The sequence below is a fragment of the Oncorhynchus masou genome, chromosome 3, assembly GCF_036934945.1.
Source record: "Oncorhynchus masou masou isolate Uvic2021 chromosome 3, UVic_Omas_1.1, whole genome shotgun sequence".
Lineage (NCBI taxonomy): Eukaryota > Metazoa > Chordata > Actinopteri > Salmoniformes > Salmonidae > Oncorhynchus > Oncorhynchus masou.
The window spans coordinates 36881344-36901073 of NC_088214.1; the positions used below are offsets into that span (position 1 = coordinate 36881344).

The following is a 19730-nucleotide window of genomic DNA, read 5'->3' on the forward strand; positions in this document are numbered from 1 at the left end:
CTCTCACTGTGTCTGAGAGTAGCTAGCAAGATAGCTAACTTTAGCCAGTTAGCTTGGCTGCTTGACCTCCGTTGTGAGGACAGAACGTTCGGGTCAACCCTACTCCTCAGCCACAGTTTCCAGTGTACGTTCCAAGAGAGAAACGCTCTGAATTTACGCTTGCCCAGAGGGCACTGGCACTCCACAGTGAATTTACGATCATACCCTAAGTATCATCCAATCAGAAGTAGCTTTGATAATATGGTCCAATCATCGTCCTCGGGTGCAGTGACGTAGATTTCAAGCGACGTCACACGTATCAACATTTATCTGCTGCTGGAGCTGTTTATGAAGTGAACTCTCACGTCAATCTGGTAGCTATAACAACCAATTTAAGCCTACATTTGAGTGATTTACTCATAACACAAAACGGTGCGATTGTCAAACCTCTAGGATTTGGTTTTGTTTGAAAGCCAAGTTATCCATCCACTGAGCCAGACTGAGTTAACTAGCTAGCTAACAGCTGTGGTGAAATATATAGCTAACTAACGGCAACGTTAGCTTCTGTGTCAAGTTGTTATGCTAAACCAATTCACTAGTTATTTGAAATACTCTGCCGTGCTATTTAGATTTTTTGTTGTTGTGTTTGACGACTTTTTGAATATAACATTGCAGAGCATCACTTGACATCTTCATGATGGAACGTTAATGTGCAGTCCCTGTCTTTCCCCTCTTTAACCTGTAGTCAGAATGGGCAGAGGCTACATAGTGGAGGATGTGGTGGAGAAATATCTGTCCAATCTCAGTGTACCAGGTGCATCTTGTGTCACAGGGCTTATCATTGGCCAGGTAAGGTTCACTCATCATGGATCTTATACATGCAACAAACCAGTCTCCTGTTATTCACTATACGTACACACTGTAGCAAAACGTTTTGCAAGGGGTATAGTCACTAGGAACCAACAGAACTAAACGGAATCAAACAGTGAGGGACCTATCAGAATTTGTCCAATAGGAACACATTTTTGTTTAAAACACGTTTCAGTTTGGAGTAAATGGTTTCCTTTGCAAAAACATTTGCAACTGTTTGCTTACGGTCTTCCTCTAAATTAATACACCCCAGGTTTTAGTCAGTTTTTTGTCTTCTGTTTGGTGTCTACTGAAAACGACCCGGGTGTTTTCCCTCACAGCCCGATTTGACCAAAATATTGCCTACTTTTTCCAGAGGGCCTTGAGTTTTTCCTATTTAGGTCACGTGACTAGGAACACCTCTTGGTCCTAACTAGGACATTCTTGTCTCTTTTGGCAGAGTTCGTCCCAGAGAGACTTTGTGGTGCTGGCTGTGAGGACACCTCAGAAGGACACAGAGGGACAGGGGTCTACGTCGGTCAGCAGGGGAGCTGGGAACTCACTGGAACACCTGGACGTGGAGTGGGTCACTGAGCATGCCAGACAGGTAGATAATGAGGATAATGCAACTTTTATGAAAACATCAGGTCTTCTAGTTGGCTCACATAACATTACACAGTCTAAGCATTGTGAGCAATCACTTGTATCTCAATCTCACTCTGTCATAATGTATAATAATGTATGTTTTCTGAAGGTCTCCCGGATGTTACCGGGAGGTATGTCAGTTATTGGTGTGTTTCTTGTCACCCCACCTGAGCTGTCGAAAGAGGCTCAAAATACATTGAGACGGGTAAGCAGCACAAACTTAAGCTGAGGCAAGATTGTTGGTATTACTTTTGATAGAGATCATACATATTAATAACAGGAACTGTATTGATAGAAAGTGGGCCTCTAGTTTAAACTAGTGTGTCGTTTGCAGTTGATCTTTGCGGTGGACAAGCATATATCCAAGGGACGGCTTTGGAGTCTAACAGAGGAGGACGTAACAGAGAAGGTCACACTTCACATCTGCTCCAAAACCAGGAAGTATCCTTAACCGCTCCAACTGATGGGTCAAATTGCTCTCAATTGCATCATCTGTTTGCTGCCCAAAGACAATAAACAATGTACAGTGGTTTCACTATAGTCCGTAGTGATGACACCTTTGCCTAGTTGTGTGCTTAATACAAGGAGAACCCTTAGCGTTGGAAAACGCCTTTAACTCCACTCTCTCAGAGTCGTTTGCAGAACATATGATGTTCGAGATCCCAAGGTGAGTTCATAGGTGTGACAGTATTGCCTTTTTTAAGCGGTCAATTGTCCTCTACTTGCTCTTTTCTGTATTCATATTCAGCCTAGAAAAATACTACAAGTCTTAACTGCATTCTGATTGGTGATTTCAGAGTTCTGCCAAGCCTGCTGATTGGAAGTACCAGTCGGGGGTGTGTACTTCCTGGCCATTGTTGACATGCTCAGTGGGACTGAACCTGGTGTTCCCTGTGTTAGAGATGCATGTCTTACCACAGGACATGGAAAAGTGTATGAAGGTGAGTGGGTTATATTGGGTGTTAATTACGTGTAAATGTATTGTTATAGTACCCTTATGAAGCGCCATAGGAACGCTTATAACACCCGTATTAAGCTTGTCAGCATTACGTCACTATGTGAGAGATTAACAACAGTACATTTCAGGAAATTCCTGGTGAGGTCTTCTTTAGCGGAGCTCACTTTGAATCTGGCGTTCTCAAACAGGTTATTAGATTGAATTGTCAACTCTAGTGGAACCAATCATTTTGGTTTTGTGTGATTTCAGGAGGGACTTCAAACGTGGGCGAAGCAGATTGAAGATGGGCTTTGCCTCATTAATGGCGACGCGATGCCTGGCGAGGTGGAGCTACTGGGGGCAGGTAAAACGCAGCGTTCCTTTTTGGGTAGCACGATGTCGCTCATAGAAATAGATCACGGCTTTTAACAAGTCTATGTTTTCTGCTCAGAAAAAGAATGCAAAGGCTGTTCAGCAGACGTTTCGAGCCCAGATCCTCATCCCGATGGTAAGAATATCATTAGTAGGGAGTTTTTTGTTGTTGTTGTTGTAACAAGGGCTCAGAGTTTTTCCTTGCTGAAGTTGAATTGTGTGTGCCTGTGCGTTTGTTTGTGTGTTATGCTTCTGTGAGTGTGTGCCTAATTTTGTGTGTGTGTGTATCATAGATTGAATACAACAAACGTGCCCATTCAAGTCAATTATGACAAAATGGGCTGGACTGGCAGCCATTGTGAGTGTACCCATAGGAGCAATGCATGAAGTAAAAGCAGGAAGTGTACCCTTTAATCTGTGCAGTGATTTTTTGAGTCAACTGACATTACAAAAAATGCATTACATTGCATGAGCCACATTGCATCAGTTGGCATCATTTAAATGAATGTTCTTCATTACCATGGTAACCCCAGCATCAGTTGATAGAACATTCCAAATTAACATGGAAATGATTACATCACAATACCAGTCAGCCATTGTGTATCCATTAGTTTTCCGGTTAAAATGCCCAGGGTTAGAGGTTCCAATCCTGTTCTATTAATTTCTATGTTGTGTATATAACATCCGGTCATCTCTCACCTCAGGCGGAACCCCAATCAGAGCGGAGGTTGACGGCGTCTGTGAAGGTGTGCAGTGGGTCTCTCACCCTGAAGGGAATGGTGCAGTGCAGGGCCTACCTCCACAGCAACAAACCCAGAGCCAAGCACGCTACAGAGGTACTGCACAACACACACACACACACACACACACACACACACACACACACACACACACACACACACACACACACACACACACACACACACACACACACACACACACACACACACACATCATCTCATATGTATATACTGTACTCGATACCATCTACTGCATCTTGCCTATGCTGCTCTGTACCATCACTCATTCATATATCTTTATGTACATATTCTTTATCCCCTTACACTTGTGTTTAAGACAGTTGTTTTGGAATTGTTAGTTAGATTACTTGTTGGTTATTACTGCATTGTCGGAACTAGAAGCACAAGCATTTCGCTACACTCGCATTAACATCTGCTAACCATGTGTATGTGACAAATAAAATTTGATTTGATTTGATATTCAGGACATTGGCAACCAGAACTTTCTCTAAACCAGATCTTGCACACCATCCAGCTCTTAGCAACTGAAGGTTATTTGGATATACGCATACATTCGATCTTTCACATTTTTCTCATGCCTTGTCCTGATAGGTCATCAAGAGAGATGTCATCAACACGGTCTCTAGCAGAGTGGAGATGTTCCTGGAAGATCTTTTAATGGAGGGAGAGGACAAAGGCACAGTATTCGTTCTCTACTTTAGCTTGGGGGTTAGAGAAATATTGTTCGTATTACTTAACGGAACAGAACTGAACTGCAGTGCTGTCAGTGTGCTTAGCAAGCTATGCAGATCAACCACAAGGTGGCACTGTTGACCATTCACTGGTTGTCGCTAATACTCACTGTCCCACTTGTTCTCCTGCATAACAGCATTGAGGTGCAGTACCAGTCAAAAGTTTGGACATACCTACTAGGGTTTTTCTTTATTTGACTATTTTCTACATTGTAGAATAATAGTGAAGACATCAAAACTATGAAATAACACATATGGAATAATGCACAATATATCGGTAAGCATATTGGAATCAGCCGATATTAGCTAAAAATGCCAACATCGGCATCATCCCGATGTCTAGTTTAACGCCGATGTGCAAAACCGATGTCAAAATGGACGTGCATACTTATATAACGTAGGTAGAGGACGTAATTACGCCACGAAAAATACAGCATTGCACAGAACAAAAGCAGAAAAATACTAAGCGCACCCTTCCAGCAACCAAACAAGAAACAAACAGTCATTTGAAAGAGTACGAAAATTTCAGCGCGACAACTCAAAGGTGAAATCCATTAACGGCAAGATAATGGAATTCGATGCCCTTGACAATCAACCGTTCTCTGTCGTGGATGATGTTGGCTTTCGCCAACTTTTCGAGCACCTCGAGCCCCAGTACACACTACCAAGTACACACTCTTTTTCAGATGTTTGACCTACCGGAGTTACACAGTATTGATGAAACGTATGGGCGTCACTGCTATTAGCTTCACAACATTTGGACCAGCGATGTCAGCCCCATGAGCATGCTGAGTCTGACAGCACATTGGGTCAACGAGGATATCCTTGCCGTGTCTGAATCCTGGCTTAGGAAGGCCAACAAATTCTGAGATTTCCATACCCACCTACAACATTTTCCGTCAAGATAAAACTGCCAAAGGGGGAGGAGTTAGCTTGCAAAGTTCTGTCATACTTTCCAGGTCTATGCCCAAACAGTTCGAGCTTCTAATTTAAAAAATGAATCTCTCCAGAAATAAGTCTCTCACTGTTGCCGCCTGTTATAGACCCCCCTCAGCTCCCAGCTGTGCCCTGGACACCATATGTGAATTGATTGCCCTCCATCTATCTTCAGAGTAATGTTCTGTTAGGTGACCTAAACTGGGATATGCTTAACACCCCAGCAGTCCTACAATCTAAGCTAGATGCCCTCAATCTCACACAAATTATCAAGGAAACCACCAGGTACAACCCTAAATCCGTAAACATGGGCACCCTCATAGATATTATCCTGACCAACTTGCCCTCCAAATACACCCCTGTTTTCAATCAGGATCTCAGCGATCACTGCCTCATTGCCTGCATCCGCTATGGGTCCGCGGTCAAACGACCACCCCTCATCACTGTCAAACGCTCCCTAAAACACTTTCTAATCGACCTGGCCCAGGTATCCTGGACGGATATTGACCTCATCCCGTCAGTCGAGGATGCCTGGTCGTTCTTTAAAAGTAATTTCCTCACCATCTTAAATAAGCAAGCCCCTTTCAAAACATTTAGAACTAAGAACATATATAGCCCTAGATTCACTCCAGACCTGACTGCCCTTGACCAGCACAAAAACATCCTGCAGTAACATCGAATAGTCCCTGCGATATGCAACTGTTCAGGGAAGTCAGGAACCAATACACACAGTCAGTTAGGAAAGCAAAGGCTCGATTTTTCAAACAGAAATGTGCATCCTGTAGCTCTAACTCCAAAACGTTTTGGGACACTGTAAAGTCCATGGAGAACAAGAGCACCTCCTCCCAGCTGCCCACTGCACTGAGGCTAGGTGACACGGTCACCACCGATAAATCCATGATAATCGAAAATTTCCACAAGCATTTCTCTACTGCTGGCCATGCTTTCCTCCTGGCTACCACAACCCCGGCCAACAGCTCCGCACCTCTCGCAGCTACTTGCCCAAGCCTCCCCAGCTTCTCCTTCACCCAAACCCAGATCGCAGATGTTCTGAAAGAGCTGCAAAACCTGGACCTGTACAAATCAGCTGGGCTAGACAATCTAGACCCTTTCTTTCTAAAATTATCTGCCGTCATTGTTGCAACCCCTATTACCAGTCTGTTCAACCTCTCTTTCATTTCACCCGAGATCCCTAAAGATTGGAAAGCTGCCACGGTCATCCCCCTCTTCAAAGGGGGTGACACTCTAGACCCAAACTGTTACAGACCTATATCCATCCTACCCTGCCTTTCTAAAGTTTTTGAAAGCCAAGTTAATTAACAGATCATTGACCATTTCGAATCCCACCGTACCTTCTCCGCTGTGCAAACCGGTTTCCGAGCTGGTCACGGGTGCACCTCAGCCACGCTCAAGGTACTAAACGATATCATAACCGCCATTGATAAAAGTAAGTACTGTGCAGCCGTCTTCATCGACCTGGCCAAGGCTTTCGACTCTGTCAATCACCGTATTCTTATTGGCAGAGTCAATAGCCTTGGTTTCTCAAATGACTGCCTTGCCTGGCTCACGAACTACTTCGCAGATCGAGTTCAGTGTGTAAAATCGGAGGGCCTGTTGTCCGGACCTCTGGCAGTCTCTATGGGGGTACCACAGGGTTCAATTCTCGGGCTGACACTTTTCTCTGTATATATCAACGATGTCGCTCTTGCTACGAGCTTCAATGTCATACAACACTCCTTCCATGGCCTCCAACTGCTCTTAAACGCTAGCATGATTTTCAACTGTTCGCTGCCCGCACCCCCCCGCCCGACTAGCATCACTACTCTGGACGGTTCTGACCTAGATTACGTGGACAACTACAAATACCTAGGTGTCTGGCTAGACTGTAAACTTTCATTCCAGACTCATACCAAGCATCTCCAATCCAAAATCAAATCTAGAATCGGCTTTCTATTTCGCAACAAAGCCTCCTTCACTCACGTCGCCAAACTTACCCTAGGAAAACTGACTATCCTACCGATTCTCGACTTCGGTGATGTCATCTACAAAATAGCTTCCAATACTGCAAATTGGATGCAGTCTATCACAGTGCCATCCGTTTTGTTACCAAAGCGCCTTATACCACCCACCACTGCAACCTGTATGCTCTAGTCGGCTGGCCCTCGCTACATATTCGTTGCAAGATACACTGGCTCCAGGTCATCTTCAAGTCTATGCTAGGTAAAGCTCCGCCTTATCTCCGCTCACTGGTCACGATAACAACACCCACCCATAGCACGCACTCCAGCAGGTATATCTCACTGGTCATCCCCAAAGCCAACACCTCCTTTGGCCACCCTTCCTTCCAGTTCTCTGCTGCCAGTGACTGGAACGAATTGCAAAAATCGCTGAAGCTGGAGACTTGCATTTCCCTCACTAACTTCAAACATCAGCTATCTGAGCAGCCAACCGATCGCTGCAGCTGTACATAGTCCATCTGTAAATAGCCACCCAATCTACCTACCTCATCCCCATATTGTTTTTATTTACTTTGCTGCTCTTTTGCACACCAGTATCACTACTTACATACCATCATCTGCTCATCATCATCTGCTCATCTATCACTCCAGTGTTAATCTGCTAAATTGTAATTACTTTGCTACTATGGCCTATTTATTGCCATACCTCCTCATGCCATTTGCACACACTGTATATAGATTATTATTTTTTGTTCTATTGTATTGACTGTACGGTTGTTTATTCCATGTAACTCTGTGTTGTTGTTTCTGTCGCACTGCTTTGCTGTAACTGTGCCAGGTCGCAGTTGTAAATGAGAACTTGTTCTCAACTAGCTTACCTGGTTAAATAAAGGTAAAATAAAAAATTTGTACTGAGGAAAGCTGTATTGTATGCTCAAGAATGTGCTGGTTCTCATACTGCTGCTGCCATTCTAATGGCATTTGAGAACATGTTTGAAACTTGGAAACATGAACACACTCCTAGATCCATTCGAACAACTGACTCGGTAAATAAGCTAGTCAACTGTGTCTGCAGCAGACGTGATACCCTCTGTCATGGTATTGAAACATAGACTGAAGAAGAGACTTGCTTGGGCCAAGAAACATGAGCAATGGGCATTAGACCGGTGGAAATCTGTCCTTTGGTCTGATTAATCCAAATTTGAGATTGTTGGCTCCAACCGCCGTGTCTATGTGTGGCGCAAAGTAGATGATCAAATGATCTCCGCATGTGTGGTACCCACCGTGAAGCATGGAGGAGGAGGTGTGATGGTGTGGGGGTGCTTTGCTGGTGACACTGTCTGATTTATTTAGAATTCAAGACACACTTTACCAGCATGGCTACCACAGCATTCTGCAGCAATATGCCATCTCATCTGGTTTGGGCTTAGTGGGACTATCATTTGTTTTTCAACAGGACAATTACCCAACACACCTCCAGACTGTGTAAGGGCTATTTGACCAAGAAGGAGAGTGATGTAGTGCTGCATCAGATGACCTGGTCTCCACAATCACCTGACCTCAACCCAATTGAGATGGTTTGGGATGAGTTGGACCGCAGGGTGATGGAAAAGCAGCCAACAAATGCTCAGCATATGTGGGAACTCCTTCAAGACTGTTGGAAAAGTATTCCAGGTGAAGCTGGTTGAGAGAATGCCAAGAGTGCGCAAAGCTGTCATCAAGGCAAAGGATGGCTACTTTGAAGAATCTCAAATATAAAATATATTTTGATTTGTTTAACACATTTTTGGTTACTACATGATTCCATATGTGTTATTTAATAGTTTGTGTATTCACTATTATTCTACAATGTAGAAAATAGTAAAAATAAAGAACAACCCTTGAATGAGTAGGTGTGTCTAAACTTTTGAGTGGTACTGTATATACCTCCAAACAATGACAAATCAAATACAGAACAATGACTAATTTATTTCTATCAAATCTGTAGCTAAGTGTACATAATGATTTTTCTGCTCTCCTCTCTTCGGCAGGGTCAGTTGGTGTACAGCAGGTGCTCCCTCGCAGAGTGTTTGCCCCCGTGCCCGGAATGAGCCTGTGTGTGTGTGACTACATGTTCCCTGACGAGTGTGTGTCCGATGTGAGTGACCGTCTCAAAGAGATGCTGGACTGGGAGACGCCCGAGGACAGCATAGACACCTCCCAGGAGGCCGTCCCAGGTGGTTTATCATAATAACCAGGGGTCAGGGGTCAATGTAGCAGGCGGCCATAACTGTATACTACTACAGTATCAACTGTAATCTTCCAGTGACCTGGTTTGAGTCGCTAAAGCCCATTGTGTAAGTGTTAGTTACTCCCTATGAGGAATGAAATAGGTATTCCAATCGGAACCAGAGTTGCTATCACTAGCCTGAGATGCATACAATCACACTGAAGGAATGTATATTTCTTTACTCACCTGCATGACCAAATGGTAACATATTTCCCCACCAGGACACACCAATGTTGTGGGAAAACCTTATTTTAAACTGTTTCTATTTGGTCATGTGAGGAAAGACCCATATTTTATGATTATCATTACTCATTCTTCAAACAAATGCTATTTTCTTGGTATGTTGGTTAATCGGTTATATCATATGGATTATTTTAGCTTCCTCAACTGAGTTTTGAATCTCCATTTTCTATACTTTCCATACTACTATTTGTCTTCAATTGAGTGTAAGGTTGACATTGTATGGTGAAAATGTCTCATATTTAGAAGCTCCTACGATTGACCTAAAGAACACGGTTGTTCAGAAGAACCTGAAGGCTAAATCTACCCTTGACGCTCGTCCTAAGACACCCTCTGAAGATCCCACTGAAGCCCACAAAAGCCACAAAACATATTACGCTGGTATGTCCTTTTTTAAATACTCTCTTTAAACAGCCATTTCGTCAGAAATCAGGAGGTACAATGGTCAGAAAAAACACCTGGCTCTGTCGTATGTAAAGGCGTGTACAGGAAGTGTTGATAGCTTTGTGGTTATTATGTGAACCTAACACCTAACCCAAAATATGAATCACCATCAGGTATGTAGCATGGCTTTCTCTTCACTCACCCGGATTCCTTTGTGTCATTGTGTAGGTGTTGCCATGGCAGCCGCAATCGCTCTCCTAGCAACAGGCACCTCGCTGATCTACCTGAGTGACTAACGGTGGAGGCACAGGACACACACACACCACGAGAGCTGTTGTTATGCTCAGTGACTTAATCGCTTGATTAAATAGATTTTCATGAAATTGAGTTGACATGGTTATTATAAAAGTATATGCAAGCTGTATGTTTGGTATTGATAATTCAACATTTTATTTTTCATATGAATTGTAAAGCAGAATTGTGTAGCGAGAAAAATAAATAAATACAGTTCGTTTTGATTTATTTTGTTTCAGTTGTAAAAAGGTTTCACAAAGAAACATGTGTACAGCGTATGATTTAATGTCTTTCAGAAAGTATGTCTAATGCCATATATTCAAAATTCCCCTCCCATATTATGGGGGAAATGGACCCGCTTTTTGTTGTTCAGTTCATTCAGTCATCAACAGATTTTCTGATGTGTGCCAATCATAAACTTTCGGCTCTGTCCTCACATATTGCCTCAGGCCAACTGTAATCGAACCTCTCCTCAACCACAGTGCTGTCACAGCGAACAACGGACATGTCAGAAGTGCTTAGAGCGTCTGGATTCAATATTGTTTTTTTTTTTTGCAATGACTTAGGGCTACGGTATGGTCTTGTATGGTTATGCTTGGTATGATGGGCATATTCTATGCTTTGATCCTCCCAAAGGATCGTTCATGCTTGGCCTTAATATCGCAAATACTGTATTTTATGTATTCATCTATGACGGAATTGAGCAGAATAAAGAAGTCCGTTCAAAGTAACTCACTTTTGGTGTGTGTTCTATTCATGTTAAATGATGTTAGTTAATAGTAATAAAACAATTAGACAGAGAAACCAACCAACACTTCCATGGGGAAATACTGCTTTTAATGACTGACTTGGGGTTAACACTTTATCCCTTTTAGATTTCAAACATCATGAAAATATAGCAGAAAATACAATGACATTGGGCCAATGGTGATAAACAAACCTAAGCCATAAAATGGGGTGCATTACTCCAACCATAAAATGGGATGCATTACTCTAACCGGATCACATACTGTGACGCCAACACAACCTTACACAAAGATTGCATTGTCATATACTTATCAATCATATACCAATACAATGTTTAAAAAGAAAAGAAAAAAAGCATTACGTAGTGATACATATTGAGCTAATAATGTCTGTTTGAAATCTGTAGCTTTTCTCAAGTTAATGGACACTGCCTGTGGTAAACTGAAGCTGACTGGAGGCTGTTTAAAAATATTGCATTTACAGTAGGCTAATGGGTCCAGAGATGTGCACTGACTGTCACTGACTCCCTATATAAAAAAAAAAACTTACTCCACCTCAACACCTGCCTCCTCCTCATCAGGACAGGCCACAAACTCCTTCTCGGGCAGGAGGCCGTATTCATTGAGGAACGCCTCGATATCGGCGGCGAAGAACTCCTCGCTGAGGTGCTGTGTCATGGACAGGAAGTTTCCTAGTAGCTCGCCTGCCTTGTAAACCAGCATGGCGGGCAGCACGTCGTCTGAGAAGCGCTCGCTTGCACCCGTTGCGGCCGCCTCGATGCGGCAGAACTTGATGCTGGGGTACTCGGTGGCCAGGCAATCTAGGCAGGAGTTGAGCGCCTCGCAACCTTTGACACCGTCCTTGTAGATGTGGACGACTACCAGGGTGAGCCGGTGCTCCTTCTCAATGACCTCCAGGAAGGCCTCGCCATTGTCCAGCTCCACCACGCTGTCAAACGTCGGCCCAAAGCTGAATCGCTCGTGCATCTCCTTCATGCACTGCTTGCGGTACTTTCGCAGGCCCTTCTCATCCTCCTCTGCGATCATCTCGTACTCCTGGACACTCATCTGTCAAGAAAAAGTGATAGGAGCTGAGTCAAGGCTCACGCATATTATGTATGGGGGCTGAAACATAGAAGTAGAATTGACTTGAATGGAAAAGTCCCTTCTAGTCATTTTATTTCTACGGGTTAAAGTAGGTCACGTAAACACATCTCGATTCTCAAGAGTTTTGCTAGACATATGCCTCCCTCTGTGGTCAAGTCTCTTAGTGTCTGGCCTTGTGGTTGTGTTTGAACGCTGACTGACCTTGCGGTTGAGTCTGTCGTGGACGTCATCGCTCTGGGGGTTGGATATCTGTCTGAGGAGCGCCTTCTTGCTGGGAGGGGTGTCCTGGTCCTCACACTTGAACTTCCTCCAGTCATTGATTACACCCTTGGGGCCTTGCAGAGGAATTGAGACATGTATAATACACTAGAGAGGCTGATGTCATTTAACTACATCTCTAGAATGTGCTGATAACGGCAACCATACTGGTAAGGATGCATTACAAATGTCAAACTCTATTCTAGTGTTTTATTTGTAATTCTATGGATTGAGAGGGGTCGATCAACAGGTGAAAACAAGAACAGAGGTTAACAGAGAAAAGTCTGTGCATCAGAAAGAGACTTTATACAGACTTCACTCTCATTTCAATTGAAGTTTAGATGATAAACAGTGGACCTAATAAAGAGTTCACGAAAGGGGTGGACAGTTGATGACGTGTCACCTGTTTGGATTGCTGGCACCTCATCTTCAGCTGGTGTTGGGCTTGACATACTGAACCTTCTGAATGAAGAGACAAAATCCTAAAGATTAGCAATGGAAACCGTTTTCTTATCACCATTTCGTCAAAGAGACTGGCTTGTAACAAAACCGTAGCTTTGCTTTGGTTCGTCAGTGTGCTATACACTGCAGCATGTTGTGATTGTCAGAGACATTCAGAGGGAGCCAGGTTGATGCAGTATTATCAGATTATGATTAGGTCTAATACTTAGGGTTTTCTAAGACTGTGTTAATTCATGGGCCTGCGTGTGTAAGACAGCTGGGACATAAAGATGACAACGTGCCACATGTATGATACAGACCCACATAACCACTAAGCCAAAGCCTAGGGATTGGATGAGGAGCCAATGCAACTCTTCAGGTGTAGCATCTGAAGAGGCCATAAACAAGCTTCTTTACAAGCCTATGCTTCAGAGTGTGTGTCTTGTGTTCCTAGGCCAACTCAAAAAGCTACTTTGGCCTTTAGGGCCACTGTAATACAGAATGAACTCCATCATTTCTAAAAAGCAAAAATTTTACTTCATCTTTGATGATAATACAGTAACTGCCAACACTAATTGTTAGATTCTTACAAAACATGTACCGTAAGTCAATGTACACCGAACAAAAATATAAACGCAACGTGTAAAGTGTTGGTCCCATAGTTCATGAGCTGAAATAAAAGATCCCAGAGAGTCTCCATACGCACAAAAAGCTTATTTTACATCCCTGTTAATAGACATTTCTCATTTGCCAAGATAATCCATCCACCTGACAGGTGTGGCATATCAAGAAGCTGATTAAACAGCATAATCATGTGCACCTTGTGCTGGGAGCAATTAAATGCCACTAAAATGTGTAGTTTTGTCACACAACACAATGCCACAAATGTCTCAAGAGTTGAAGGCGTATGCAATTGGCTTGCTGACGGCAGGAATGTCCACAAGAGCAGTTGGCAGAGAATTTTATATAAATTTCTCTACCATAAGCCGCCTCCAACATTGTTTTAGAGAATTTGTCAGTATGTCCAAATAGCCTAAACCGCAGACCACATGTAACCACACCAGCTCAGGACGTCCACATTTGGCTTCTTCACCTGCGGGATCGTCTGAGACTAGCCACCCGGACAGCTGATGAAACTGTGGGTTTGCATAACCAAAGAATTTCTCCACAAACTGTCATAAACCGTCTCAGGGAAGCTTATCTGTGTGCTCGTCGTCCTTACCAGGGTCTTGAACTGACTGCAGTTCGGTGTTGTAACCAACTTCAGTGGGCAAATGCTCATCTTCGATGGTTGCTTGCACGCTGGATAAGTGTGTTCTTCATGGATGAAACCTGGTTTCAACTGTACCGGGCAGATGGCAGACAGTTTGTATGACGTCGTGTCGGCAACTGATGTCAAAGTTGTGAACAGAGTGCCCCATGGTGGCGGTGGGGTTATGGTATGGACAGTCATAAGCTATGGACAACACACACAATTGTTTTTTATCGATGGCAATGTGAATGCACAGCGATACCGTGACGAGATCCTGAGGCCCATTGTCGTGCCATTCATCCGCTGCCATCACCATGTTTCAGCATGATCATGCACAGACCCATGTCGCAAGGATCTATCTGTACACAAGTTCTGGAAGCTGAAAATGTCCCAGTTCTTCTATGGCCTACATACACACCAGACATCTCACCCATTGAGCATGTTTGGTATGCTCTGGATTGACACGTACGACAGTACTTCACACAGCAACTTCACACAGCCATTGAAAAGGAGTGATACAACATTTCACAGGCCACAATCAACAGCCTGATCATTTCTATACGAAGGAGATAATGTTGCGCTGCATGAGGAAAATGGTGGTCACACCAGACTGGTTTTCTGATCCACACCCCTACCTTTTTTAAAAGGTATCTGTGACCAACAGATGCATATCTGTATTGTTGTGTTTATATTTTTGTTCCGTGTGTTTTGGTGTGTCTTGTACGTTGTCATTGTGTCCAAGTTAAACTCCCAGTACTGTAGGCTCATTTGTCCTCCAAGTTGGTGTTGTCCCACAGTAAGTTACAGAATAGTCTTTAGGTATACAGTACATGCACAGGGAAAGCATTTCAGTGGTTCCCGTGACGTTGGAATGAATTATGATTATGGACCCCTGATGTTGTTTTGTAATTGCTCTGGTGATATGACCTTGAAATGTTGAAATCCTTATCACTCTACAGAAACAGAGTAGGCCAAATGTTTTCCACATGTGTCCTCTCTAACATTATGGACGATCACTTCAGATTTCATCAAATCTTTCATTCGTAGTTGATCTCCCTCAAATCCAAGTGGAGAATTAGACCACGTCTTCCACTGCTCTGTCAAGTAGAATCAATATGAATTAATAATCAAACGATAGCAGCAGCTATGCTTACCTGTGTAGTTAGCTGCACTTTCTCCTTGCAGGTTAGTCTCCTTATAGTCCTGACCAGGTTCGTTGTTGCCGGTGCGTAGGAATGGGTTTCGTCTGAAGACAGCTGGGGGAGGCTGTGTGGAATTAGACGTGAATTAATAATCGATATCATCATAGTGACATCTCTCCCAAGTCCTATGGTGACGTGTATAATAGGATTAGGAATTAGACCTGCTCAGAGAAGAGTATATGTGCTGTGGGAGAGCGACATGGAGAGAGCAACAGAGGGGTTGTTGAGGGGTGTATGTGATATGCCAGACATGCATTGTCATTCAAATCATTTTTTTGCCATATAGGCCACATCCATTCATAATCTTCAATCTACGGAAATTACATCATGGAGGCCTATTGTACACCATGCAAGAACGGCACTACCTCAGATTGGCTGCGTGCCTATATCCATAGGTTTAAAAGGCTTATAGGGTCTTACAGTGTGTGTTGTGCGTCACTGGGTTGTGCGACAGGTGTAAGGACCGTGTTTCTTTACTCTGGGATTAGAGCTCAGATTCAGGTGATTAAGATAAGTAAAATCTGAAACAAATCATTTCAAATGACCAGAGCAGTAGTCAACACTAGGTGGAGATAAAACTCTGTAGATATGGTCAGCTAGGGGCAGGCTCGTCCATCAGTCGCTCTTGCAATATCTAGAACGGAAAACAGGAAATTGTCTGGCCTTTATTGTACCCAGTCTATATAAGCAAGTAGGAATCTAATTACATTCCATGCATTTTGTGAAATGGCTGATACCACAGACGTGGCGGGTAGATTACAAGTTGCCATTTCAAGGCATGCTTTTAGTACAAATGCAAGGCAAAAAAATGTTTATTTAATCACCTACAACCCAGTCAGTCAGTACCTGGCACGGTGAAATACAGGAGTTCTGCCTCTTGAGTTGCGAAAGATAAGAAAGTCTAGGGATGCAGGATATAGAAATCTAATTGAAACCACTGTGAGGTTTTAATGGAATTTCCCAATTTTATACTTCGTCACCCCATCTGCCGTTAAAAAGTGAATGTGACAGTATATGTCTGTGTTACTCAGCAGTGAAAAGACACAGACTTAGATTGCAAAATGAGGGGGATGTGGGAAATGACGCTGCACCCCCCTTTCTCTGACCTCATAGCTGGGACCAGAAATCTAAACAGCCCTCACAGGTCAGGAATGTTCCACTTATCATCACGTGGGCCCCAGGAGTGACCACAAAGACAAGTGAATTTATTGCATGAGCAGATAATCCAAACCTCCCCCATCCTCTCCCATTAACCACTCCACTAGGTGGCAAAAGTGTCAAGATATAATATTGAAAAAAAAACAGCGATTGCAGGTAGAGGTGGGATAAGTTTGAACCCTTGAATGCTTTATAGTAGTGGTAATGAATTATGACACAAAATGAAAAGCTGAACAAAGGCACCTGTACAGCATTGCTCAGTGGGGAATGCAGAAGTTAAGTCACGTCGATATCTTGTTTCGGCTCGTTATGTATTTTCTTTATGTTGCTATGAGACACCTGCAGAATAGGACAATAATGACTACAGAGTCAAGACCCAACTTGCCAGGGCTATGAAAGGGAAACCTTGCCAACAGTGACATAAGTCAGTCATAGAAGACAAGGACATGTTCTCATGCATAGTTTAGAGTGTGTTACAAAAGCACAATATTGTCAACACAGCCCCCGGCTTGATACGTCACAATAGTTTATTTTCATCTTATGAACATGCTCAACCAAATAATCCTCTCTGGTTGTGTCACTGCGTCACTGTTGATGTAAAGCAAACATTCTGCAAACATCTGAGAAGCACGCAGAGTCAGACCACTTCCAGAGTGGGTTCTTACAAGGTCAAGATGGCCTGGACCCAAAACGGTTTATGCTGTCTTGTCAACTCCTTATGTTTATTGTCAGTTTACCATATGTGTTGGCGAGACAGCACAAACAGATCTGGGACCAGGCTACAATGATCGGGCCTGCTACAACTCTCTTGCTGGCCATTGTTTTCATGTTGGGATATTTGGGCAAACACTACCATGGTTTTTTATTCTGGAAGCTCACGAAAGCATAGTTGGATTCACTCACACAATGGACATGGCAAAAAGCTACACAATCACCATAGCAACCTCGGTTTTCTAACCACCCCCACCCACCCCCAATTTTAACAGTTTCCCAGAACAGCCGACATGGACATTTTCACTTCTGTAATTTTGTGTTCAACTCCAAGCATAACACATACTGAATCCAGAAAGTTGAGCAAAGAAAGACAGTCCAAACATTTGATTTGACGAAACATTTAAATTCAGTCTTCTAGAGTCTGTGAATCACCAAGAACTACAAGAGGAATCACAACTGTCTGTATGGAATAACATAACCTACTGTAACAAGGTTACAGAGGTTGTGAATGGTTATGAATGGTTCAAATGAGACCACATTGGCGTAAGTAGCAGAAGTGCCATTGGACTGGTGCATGGTGTCTATGAGTCAATATGAAACAGTGGTACAGACTTGCTATTGAAATCTATTGAAGGGATAATAGAAGGATTTAAATGAGCTGTTCCCTCTTTGGGACCGTGATTGATTGCACGGGTGTGTGATTAGACATTATTGGGTATCGTGGGAAACGGATGAATCCTATATTAAAATAGAATGATTCTATATTCAGTCAGTAAGCATGTGTTTTGTTAGGCCTCTGGAAAGGATTTTCCCAATCCTTCTTTAAATCACAGTATCACACATGCATTGCAGGGCAAAACATATAGTTGATTATATGATGAATTTAACTAATCTAGTTCAGATTGAATTTCCTTCCTAGACAACATGATTCATACCAGGTTCCACCTAACTACCACCCAGTCACATTTATGAGAGATTCTGTTGGCGTAAACTTTTGCCCTCATTTTCGCTGTGGCTCACACAGATCCTTTCATATGAATGGGATGCAGAGTATATGGTGGTCGAGACGATACCGATTGCGTCATGCCTAAGACCAGGCGTAATCCTCAGGCCCAGAAATGAATTGGAAAAAAATATATATATATATTTGACCTCAATTCAAACCAAAACCCTTACGGTTGTCAAACCTGAATAGCATAAGTTGTATTGCTTTCTTCAAACAGTCGGACACTGATAAATCTGTCACTGGCAATTATTTCACAAAGTCTTGGGACCTGCTCTCTCAGACCTGGACAAACGTCTACATACACACGGCAGATTGACAGATGGTTTTCATACAGGATCATTGCTTACCGGCATGTTGCTGTAATAACATCGGAAACAGATGTGGGGGAAAAAAGAGGCGAGTGGAAAGTTACTAGGGGGAAGCCTTCCAAAACGTTGTCAGTGGAAACTGAGCACAACTGCTCTGGGTTTTCTTACTAGCTTTCTAATAACACTGTAGTAATATTTAATATGACAGGGTTGACATATTACATAATTTTGCTGATAAATGTTCAATGAGTATATTACCTACTTCATAATCGGATTTTAGTGGGAAGGGGGGGGGGGGTTCTCACTCTGTCCTCTGCTCTTCCTGCAAGAAGTGACATTTACAAGACATGAAGAAGCCCTACCTCTTTAAAGAGTATCATAAACAACTCACAGCGCCTCCGACGCCCCCCTCCCCCCTCCCCCAAAAATACGCTTCTCTTTCTCTTTTCCTATAAGTGTTGTCTTTGCTGATAAGTACTTGAGGGAAAATGTACTTGATGTGTACTTGACGCGTGACGTGTGGTTGTGTGTGACGTGTGATGTGTAGTTGTGTGTGACACGTGGCTGAAGAGGAGCGCACAAATTCTACGTCGCTCTGGATAAGAGCATATGCTAAATTACTAAAATTCAAATAACAAAAAATATATAATAACGCAAAGACACAAAATGTATACTGACATATCTTACATGTTGTTTTCTCTTGTTGCTTGTTGTTGTCCCTTTGACCCATTGTTTATGCCTGCAACACGAACTCATCAGGGTCACACACTCAGAGAACACACACTCAGAGAACACGTGCAGTTGTCTTGTGGACTGTATTTAAAAAAAGACAGCTCTGTCTTTGATGATAGCAACCAGTTCTTATCATTGTATCAGACTTTTCTAGGTCTCTATTCTGTTTGATTGTGTGCCAGGGTCAGTTTCAGTCTGTCTTGAAAATATACAATTTGTTGATGCGCATATCTCAGATCGTAAGGCATTTGAATTATATGTCCCTTCCTGGTTGATTTCCAGGATACACACATTAACCTCAAGTATTTCTTTGTTGATGTTTTGTATTGATCAGAATAGCCTGGTTACCTTACACTGTCACCATCCTGTCACCTTCTCCATACAGGTGTCTACAATAGGTGTCACTGGTGTGTGTAATTGTCATGTAGCAACTGAGAATTATTCAGGCTTC

At 43.0% G+C, this 19730-nt stretch overlaps 2 protein-coding genes across 3 annotated transcripts; one reads left to right on the forward strand and one right to left on the reverse strand.

Annotated features, from left to right (window-relative positions):
* Positions 1–272: 272 nt before the first annotated feature.
* Positions 273–11086, forward strand: odr4 (odr-4 GPCR localization factor homolog). Its single transcript, XM_064939454.1, has 14 exons — positions 273–353; positions 725–828; positions 1289–1435; positions 1583–1678; positions 1808–1914; positions 2104–2140; positions 2271–2414; positions 2681–2770; positions 2844–2918; positions 3487–3618; positions 4135–4219; positions 9199–9384; positions 9924–10058; positions 10290–11086. The coding sequence occupies exons 2-14, from the start codon at positions 730–732 to the stop codon at positions 10355–10357; spliced, it is 1401 nt and encodes a 466-aa protein (XP_064795526.1). The 5' UTR covers positions 273–353; positions 725–729; the 3' UTR covers positions 10358–11086.
* Positions 11087–11182: 96 nt separating this feature from the next.
* On the reverse strand, positions 11183–19019 carry pdca (phosducin a). 2 transcript variants are annotated; one of them, XM_064939442.1, is made up of 5 exons: positions 18910–19019; positions 15314–15425; positions 12870–12928; positions 12410–12543; positions 11183–12169 (listed from the first exon to the last, which is right to left on the reverse strand). In XM_064939442.1, exons 3-5 carry the CDS (start codon positions 12916–12918, stop codon positions 11648–11650), a joined length of 705 nt encoding a protein of 234 aa, XP_064795514.1. In that variant the 5' UTR covers positions 12919–12928; positions 15314–15425; positions 18910–19019; the 3' UTR covers positions 11183–11647. The 2 variants fall into 2 exon arrangements, with proteins under 2 accessions (XP_064795514.1, XP_064795505.1); XM_064939433.1 differs by having other exon boundaries at positions 18587–19019.
* Between the last annotated feature and the right edge of the window lie 711 nt (positions 19020–19730).